This window comes from Coptis chinensis, chromosome 4, assembly GCF_015680905.1.
Source record: "Coptis chinensis isolate HL-2020 chromosome 4, ASM1568090v1, whole genome shotgun sequence".
In the NCBI taxonomy this organism is placed as follows: Eukaryota; Viridiplantae; Streptophyta; class Magnoliopsida; order Ranunculales; family Ranunculaceae; genus Coptis; species Coptis chinensis.
In genome coordinates, this window is record NC_141459.1 from 106,705,004 (window position 1) to 106,713,854 (window position 8,851).

An 8,851-nucleotide genomic window follows, 5' to 3' on the forward strand; every position below is an offset into this window, starting at 1 on the left:
TCATAGTTTATAACGCCAGGAGATTAATAGTGACCATTTCTCTTGTTATGTGCTCTCTTTGTATGCATAGTGTTTGTGAATTGAGGTCCAGGATTCTTGTTTAATGTCATGAAACTTTATCTTTTTTAGGTGGCTCCATCGGGATGGTCTGAAGGGGAATGCAAAGGTAAAGTTGGATGGTTTCCATCAGATTATATTATGTAGCAAAACGTTAAGGATTCCAACTAGTAATGTATCCACTGAACTTGGATGCTAGGTGCCCTTTCACATTTTGCTTATGTGATGTGTCATTGTGGTAAGCAATATTTCTCTGCCATTAATATAAACATTGTCGAGACGAAGAAGTCCACTCCTCAAGAGATAGGGTTCGAGAGACTTAAGATTTCTAAAAAGAAACAAAAACAAAAAAAAAATTGAGAGTTAGTGCCCAAGGATTAAAACTTAGAAATTTTTAGTTATTGAATCTCCTTAGGTTAGATGTCACGATTGGTCTGAATTTGTTTATTTATTTCCCTAGAAGCTTTCGGTATATCTTTATATTGTAGCATAGCCACTCTGAGTTTTGTTAACGTAGTGAGAAAAAAGAAAAAATCTAGTAAAGCTGCAGGCTTTTTAGCAGCCTTTTTCTGCCCCTCCGCTAAATGTAGAGGTGAATAATGTTGTGGAGAAACTCAAGTGAAGAGTGTAGATAAGAATGTCATTTTTTTTATTAGTTGTTGTAGGGCGTCTACCTAATAGCAGCTGATCTTGCCAAGCAAGCGTGAAGTAGCTAATCTTGCCAAGTAGGCGTCTACCTAATAAATGAGTGATAGTTTGTCTTTATTAAATTTAATTAATCTCATTTATTTCCCAGTCTGTCTCAGTGAGAGAGGTTTGTGGGTATCAAACCCAATTCTACTGATTAAGGTAATATTACTAATAATGTTGATAAATAAAAAAAAAATAGATAAGTGGTTGACTCGAGAAAAGTAAAGAATTTTGTTATATCACTCTTTCATTCTTCCTTTTTAGTTGGTTTTACCATTAAATTTGCTTATTTTCTACATATTTTCTTCCTTAGCCCTTTTTCATGTACAAGCACATTGCAAGCGTCTTTGTTCAAAAGTTGTAGATGGAAGCCAAATTCTTTTCGCTTTTCTAAAGATTGTTGGGGTTGGATTCAAAGCCGAGTCGAGTCGGGGGCCACTTCATCAGATTTGAAATTGGGTTACAACCATGAAGTGGAACCGAGTGTTCCACCAAATTTATTTCGTGTTTTGTTTCAAACCCAACATAGTTTGCTGACTTTGGGATTAAAAAGAGGGTGCACCGGTTTTGTCGCTATCGTTTTCACAGCTGTAAACCTCCCGAGGTTTATAAAGGCAAAGGTATCATGTATGTTGATGAAGTCATCAAGAAGAAGCAAGGAAAGAAGTCCAAATGATTGTTGGGAACTGTTATAGGGTTGCACTGCTCGAGGATGGCCTTTGTTTTGTTTATGTTACCTGTTGCAGTGTGTTGTTCTAAAGATCCTCAGACTTATGAGAATGTAGCCAGAAGTATTTGCAGCTTAGTTTGAAGAGTTTTTGTTTAGTTGTAATGAGGTAATCTTGTTTAAAGATTTTAATCCAAAGGTCCCAACGTCAGTTTCTCAGTTATGATTATCAATAGTGTTTTTTTATATTTATAGTAATTCACATTACAAACCCTTTTTGTCAGGGAACACCTTCATGTGAATCACTTGCAGCCCACACAAAAAATATTTGTATTGTTCGTGTAAAAAAGAGAAGTGTGGAAAGGAAATTATACATGTTCAAAAATTTGCACAGAATTGAACTTTTTATTTATATATTTATATTTGGTGCTGAATCCAAGTTCTTCTGGGCTGACTACGTACCATGGAGGGGGACATAAAGCCTTGCCCCATTGACAGGATCAAGCTAACACGTAGTTATTTTTTCAATTACAAAAACCAAAAACCTTGTCTAAGTCGGCGTTTTCTGATATCACGTTGATCGATCGCCCTTTTTGCTGGAGATTTTGGCCATTAATATCTTTGTCTCCCTCGTCGCCATTTTCTGAAGATGCTTCAACAGAAAAACTTTCCTCCTCGTCCTCAATAAGGGCTGCCTGTGCTTTCAGTTCTTCGATATCAAAATTCCAGTTGCTTACTCCCCTTACATACTGATTATGCGATATATCTCCTCCTTTTGCACATCCTGAATATTACTAGGTGCTTGCATATGTTCTCGCTCACCTTCACTGTTTTGGCTTTTCCCAACAAAGACTCGTCACGCAAACTAAACTTGTGATTCTTAAAGAATCGATCCCTCAAAAGTGTTGTTCTTGAAGGTCTTTTGATGGATCTTTTACTAAGCACTTAGCAATCATCCGCTTTAAATTGCTTTGAGAACTTCGGTCTTTTATATCATCTAAACGCTGTGGATCATCCGTCGATTGTAAGAAACAGTTCCACAGGGGAGGATACTCGAGAAAGGAGCATGACCGTGGGCAAGCTCTATGGCTGTGATGCCAAAGGACCATATATCTGCTTTGAAGTCGTATCCATGCCCTTCTTCCATATCCAAGATCTCCGGCGCCATCCAGCAAGGTGTCCCTGTTATTGTATTTCTTTTGTGCCACCTATCATCAGAATAAAAAAAGAGAAGTAGACACACCAAGATCTCCGAGCTTACTTGCTCCATGTGAGTCGACTAAGATGTTTCCAGCCTTGACATCTCGATGTATACACCCTTGCCCGTGAAGATACTCCAAACCATTCAACGCCTCTTGGATCAATAAACTCAACTGAAGCCACCCCCATAGGTGACTGAATTTCCCCAGTTACAGTAGGCTAGAAACAATCAAGCATTAAAAATGTAAATCCAAAGTCCAAACAAATAACAATAATATAAAACATTCGACCCACGACACGCATGAACAAAATTTATCAACTCACCAGCCAATCCCTACAAGCTTCATATATAAGTAGCCTCCCTAATTCCGCCATAGTATTCTCTAATTCAACAAATAATAACATAAAGCAATTAAAATAATAACAATACCAACATTTTACTATTACGTAAACAAAAACAAAAAAAAAACACTTACTGAAAATGGGTTCAATACCTTGTGAGAGCGAAGAAGCAACTAGAGCGAAGCGACTACGCTGATGCTAACTTATTTCTTAGGTCTAGAAAGCGTAATATTCCCTTCAAGGTCTAGAAAGCTTACTATACACTTCAAGGTCTCGAGGAACTTAACTCTCTAAGCCTAGGTATGGTCTTGAAGAACTAAACTACACTGTGCAAACTCACTTCTAACAAGGAAAGGGGGGCGAATAGCAGCTAAAACGAACGTGCAAGCCAAAAGCAAGCAGCAGGTGATGAGGAGTTCAAACGTGTGTTCGATCGGTTCGAATAAAAATCGAAGGCTATCATCGAAGAAACTTAATATGTGAACTTGGTAACTCCTTAAGAACCCAAGATAAAAAAGTGAGTCGCTCTTTTCCTCTCAAGAGAAACAAGAGTATATCTTGAATTCCTCCTTAAAAAATGTCCAAATCCGCTTTTTACTCAACAAAGCTAGCTTTCCAATGCACCAAAGTGCTTCCGGCCTCACTTCCAAGATAAAGAGAAGCAAGGAGCTCGGGTAAGCATCGGTCAATCGGAACTATTTCCGCGACGGTCGAGATCGATCATATATATATATCTATTTTAACGAATTTACTGCTCCAGACCAATCAAAAAAAAAAAAAAAAAAATCGAGAATTGGTTCAAATCGAATTTTAAACCCCAAATCAGAGATGGATTCTTCAAATTTGGGTGCTGAAAATCGAAAAAATAGTTGGTTGCTTGCTAAATTTGTTGTTGTTTGATTTTGTGTTGTTGGAGAGAGAAGAATAGAAGAGAGAAAACCATTCGCGTTTAGATATATTTCGGTGTTTGATTTAAACTGATCCAACCGTAGGATTGGAAACAGATCGACGGATTAGATTAACTGTGCCTATAATGTGGCTACAGTGACTGTGCCTCTATCCCACCCTATATATATATATATATATATATATATTTGTTTAATATGTTTGTGGAAATATAGGTAGTAAGATTTTTAGTATTTATTTGTTACTATTTATATTTTGGGTGTTAGTTATTTAATTGGGTAAATTATTAGTTATTTTTTATTCTCTCTCTCTGATCTCCTTAACTCATCATCCTCATTTCTCAGCCTATCTATTTCTTCTGGGAGGAGTCTAGTTGCTTCTGCCGCCATATCTGTGACTTTCTCCTCCTTTCTCAGCACTTGCCGTTTCTTCTTCAACTTCTTGAATTGTAACCTTCCTGGGTCTCCCTACACCTCTTTTAGCTATTGTAGCCATATTCTATGTTTCTTTCTTTACCACGTGGTCGTGGGTGACTCGCTTCCGACAAACGTCGCCAAATGTGTGAGCCAAATTTACACCTTTTAACCTTACTACCCGTCAATGTGTATATCTCTTCGATTCACCTCTTGTAAAATGGTCGAGATCGGGCTTTCTCTTCCAATCACTTTCTCTTCTCTCTCTCCCTGGGATTTAGGGTTTTTTCTCCTCTCTTTTCGCCTCCACCCCACCCCCTTTATTTCACTACTTTCTTCCTCTCTTATCCGTTGATTGTCTTTTCTATCTAATGGTCGCTCCTCTCCTTACATGTCGCTGTGTGTACCCAGTAATTTTAGGGTTCTGCAAATCTGTTATCCTGCTACCTGTCATTTCATTCTTATTCCGCATCTTGGGCCATGTGACATGTAACCCTGTAGGTCATGAATTAGACTACTACATTAATGCAACCGGATTTCTCAGGACAAATATAGCTTATCATATCTTGGGCCAAGATGGTAGCTGACACAAGACTTTAGACTTATTTGGTGTGATTTCCCCAAATGGTGTAAAACGAATATGGGCCTGTAAAAGGGAAAACAATTAACGTCACTCTTCAAACATAACATTAGCAATTTTTTTTTTTTTTTTTTTTACCTTGACTGAGTTGTTGGAAATGGCGATGTGGAGAAGAGCAGCATGTGTTGTTGGATTGTTGGGTCGCCCGCTGGTAACAAATTTTCCTTCTCTTTTCCATTCCAAGACTAGTTCTACTACTTCCTCTTTCTCCGATTTTGTACGGGAAAGATGTAAATCAGGGACACTTGGACTCGATGAGGCTTTATGTCTGTTTAATAAGTTGATTCAGATGAAACACTCGCCTTCCATTTTCCCTTTTAACCAATTACTAGGAGCACTTGTGAAGATGAAACACTTTTCTGTCGCTCTATCTATCTCCAAAAGGATGGATGCAGCTGGTATTCAACTTAATATTGTTACACTTTCTACACTAATCAATTGTTACTCCAATATGGGTCGGCTTGATTTCGGTTTTGCTATTCTCGCTAGTATTCTGAAACGCGGATTTGAACCTAGTGTTGTTACTTTGAACACCCTCCTTAAGGGGCTGTGTAAAGGGGGTAAAGTTGCCGAAGCTATAGATCTTTTTACCCAAATGCTGGAAAACGGATATCCATGCAATGAAGTCAGTTATGGGACAGTAATGAATGGGATTTGCAAGTCTGTGAATTCTACTGCTGCTCTTCAATTCAAGAGGGCAATGGAAAAGAGAGAGTTTACTCCTGATGTTCATATATACAATATGCTTATCGACACCCTTTGTAAGGAGAATTTGGTGAACGAGGCATTGAATCTATTTCAGGAAATGACCTCCAGAAACCTTACACCTAATGTTATCACCTACAGCTCTTTGATTTGCGGGCTATGCGGATCTGGTCGATGGATAGATTCCATGCATTTATTGGACAAAATGTTGGCGCAGAATGTCACACCGGATGTCATAACCTTTAACATTTTGGTGGATGCATTTTGTAAAGAAGGCAGGGCAAACAAAGCTTTTGATTTGTTACAACAGATGTCTCAGAGAGGTTTAAAACCTGATGTTTTCACATTTAACTCTTTAATCAGGCACCTATGCACATCAAATCAGTGGGAAGATGCCAAGAGGGTATTCAGCCAAATGTTATCTGAGAATGTCTCACCGGATGTTGTAACTTTTAACATCATGGTGGATTCTCTTTGCAAACAAGGTAGGATAAAGGAGGCTTTTGAGGTATTTCAAGAAATATATAAAAAAGGATTAAAGCCTACCGTTTTCACGTACAATGCTTTAATTGATGGTTTATACACTTCAGGGAAAGGGAAGGATGCAATAAGACTGTTCAATGAAATGACAGGTAGGGGAATCTTACCAAATGGACACACGTATGGTATTATAATTGATGCTTGTTGCAAAGATGGGATGGTCGATGAAGCATTTGAACTATTCCAGACAGTGATTGAAAGAGGTGACGAGGCTAACACAGTCACATACAGTAGTTTGATGGATGGATATTGCTTGCAAGGGCGGATAACGGAGGCAAAATGTGTTTTCGATTTGATGGTCGCTAGAGGTCATGGTCCTAACGGAATCAGCTATAACATTTTGATCAATGGCTATTGCAAGGCTAGGAGGATGGACAAGGCAGTTCAAGTTTTCAAGGAGATGCAACTTAAGGGAGTCAAACCCAACACTATAACTTATAGTACCCTGATAGATGGATTTTGCAAGAGTGGAGAAGTTTTGGTTGCAAAAGAGCTTCTGAAAGACATGAAAGCTTGTGGGGAAAAACCAAACCAGTTCACATATAGTTCATTAATGCATGGCCTCTTCAGAAATGGTTGTTCTGCTGAAGCAATGGAGCTGTTCCGTGTGATGGAAAATAATGGAATGAAAGCTAATGTTCTGATTTACAACATCATCATTGATGGCATGTGCAAAGATGGTAAAATAAGTGAGGCCAAGGAAATCTTTCGTACCCTCTCAGCCAGGGATTTGCAGCTTATTAACACTAGGACATATAACGTAATGATTAGTGAATGTTTTAGAGAAGGGAATTCAAAGAAGCTCAAGATTTGTTTTATGAGATGCAAGAGAAGGGTTTTGCTGCAGATGATTTCATCGTTCAATATCATGGTCCAAGGATACCTAGACCAAAAAAAATGATACCCACAAGGCAAAGCAATTTCTCAATATCCTGCTTGACAAGGGTTTCTCACCAGATGCAAAAACTAGTTCTCTTCTAGTAGACTTGTTTGTGGAAGGTGGACCAAATTCTAAAGAAATGGAGATGCTTCTCAAGCGCCTGCCAAAAGGTTGTGCTAAAGGTGATGTGCTCGATTTTACTATATGGCTAACTAGTTATTTCTTGAGATAGTGTGGCTAAGGTTAACTGGTATCTTCTCTTCTTTACTGTGATTTTTCATCTTATCATATCTGCTAAATGTTCTTTGATTTTGTTGATGAACTAAGTGAGTTGCTTGACTACCATTATAAACGAAGGACTCTCCTCTCGGATTTCCTAGTGTGATTTGTTAGACTTTTCAGAACTATTATATACCTCATACTATGCATTCGTTTGATACATTATTCTTATGTTTTCTAGTACTTGCTAGTCTTGTTTATAGTGTGATAGTTAAGGGGGGTGGTTATATGAACTCCACCTTATCGAGACTTGAAAATAACTCCCACCTCTAAAAGTGGAGTTACAAGATGAATTGAGGACTGATTTTTGGTGGAGATAGGCATCCCATAATGGAGAACACCCCCACCAAAAATCAGCTTATACAATATATTTAAACTTGTCAAACGTTTTTTCGGAATTAGGTCCATTAGATACCACAATGTTCTAAACAATTTTTGAAGGGGTTAGACATCTTCAAAACAGCTGTTATTTGTGAGGTTGATCTCTATTGTGTGGAGAACATTTCCACCAAAAATCAGCTTCTAATTCATAGTTTTGAGTGGTGAAGTTTTTTTGGAATCACTTAAGTGGAGTTCATATAACCGCCCCATTAGTTAAAGTAGCATTTGGTTACTAAATATGTGAAAGTTCATTTGGTATGGTAGAGCCTATCATGAGAAACAATGCTGGGTTCCTTGTCCCTTTTGTGGTGCTTCTTAAGACAGGGAGGTGTCCTCATGTCTACTCATTTTGTTAATTGCGAAATTACATACATTCTTATTGTATCAGTTCTTTCCTATTGACACACGACTATGTGAGCTTACTGCTTAGATACTTGATAGGGAGGTGTCCTGTGTCCCCATGTCTAAGCATTTTGTTCAGTGCAAAATCATATATGTTCTCATTTGAACTGTTCTTCCCTATTGACATGCGACTATGTGAGCTTTGGTACTTACAGAAAATGCTTACATGCAATTTCAGGTGCCCAAGAGGAAGTTGTTGACTCGTGACATTTACTGCAGCTAAGTTTTATGGCCAAAAAGTCTTCAGCAACTTTAACATAAGAGGATCTGATAAAGCAATTTTATTGGGATCATTATTTCTAACTTCTGTTCAGCATATATTGCATCCAGCATTGTTGACCATCTTTGAACGGTGTCCCTGCAACAAGGCAGTATGATGGAAAGATAAAAATACACCCACAAGTAAAACTCTCATGGAGAGTGAGTTCGAACATCTTTCAATGGTCCTTTCCGAATTGGATAGTGTCCGACTTTGAACACCTGTTAAAACTCAAGTGTTGTTATAAACTTATAATCTGGATGCAAATAAAATTGTTGGGTTCCCTGCGATGCAGCTGTCTTTACAGAAATTGTTCATACACCAATGGTTGGCAGAAATCCGTATTACAAACTCGAGTGGCACTGTGGGAGACTTTACAGAAATTAGCTGTTGTGTTTCTTTAATCTGCCTCTCAATTCTCAATACCTCAAAAGCATTTGCCTGCAATCAAGTATCCATCTATGCGCAACTGCCCCTTCTAGCGTGAAGA

General features: G+C 38.2%; 1 protein-coding gene across 3 annotated transcripts; it reads left to right on the forward strand.

The window, feature by feature from the left end:
* Nucleotides 1–4,954: 4,954 nt before the first annotated feature.
* On the forward strand, nucleotides 4,955–8,651 carry LOC147506727 (uncharacterized). Of its 3 annotated transcripts, XM_086558791.1 has the most exons (3): nucleotides 4,955–6,105; nucleotides 6,211–7,222; nucleotides 8,281–8,651. In XM_086558791.1, the coding sequence occupies exons 1-2, from the start codon at nucleotides 5,013–5,015 to the stop codon at nucleotides 7,059–7,061; spliced, it is 1,944 nt and encodes a 647-aa protein (XP_086414917.1). In that variant the 5' UTR covers nucleotides 4,955–5,012; the 3' UTR covers nucleotides 7,062–7,222; nucleotides 8,281–8,651. The 3 variants fall into 3 exon arrangements, with proteins under 3 accessions (XP_086414917.1, XP_086414915.1, XP_086414916.1); XM_086558789.1 differs by having other exon boundaries at nucleotides 4,956–7,222; XM_086558790.1 differs by having other exon boundaries at nucleotides 4,956–7,210.
* The last annotated feature ends 200 nt before the right edge of the window (nucleotides 8,652–8,851 follow it).

What these genes read in the sequence shown, in the direction of transcription:
- LOC147506727 (XM_086558789.1), top strand. Translation starts at nt 5,013, where the DNA reads ATGGCGATGTGGAGAAGAGCAGCATGTGTTGTTGGATTGTTGGGTCGC.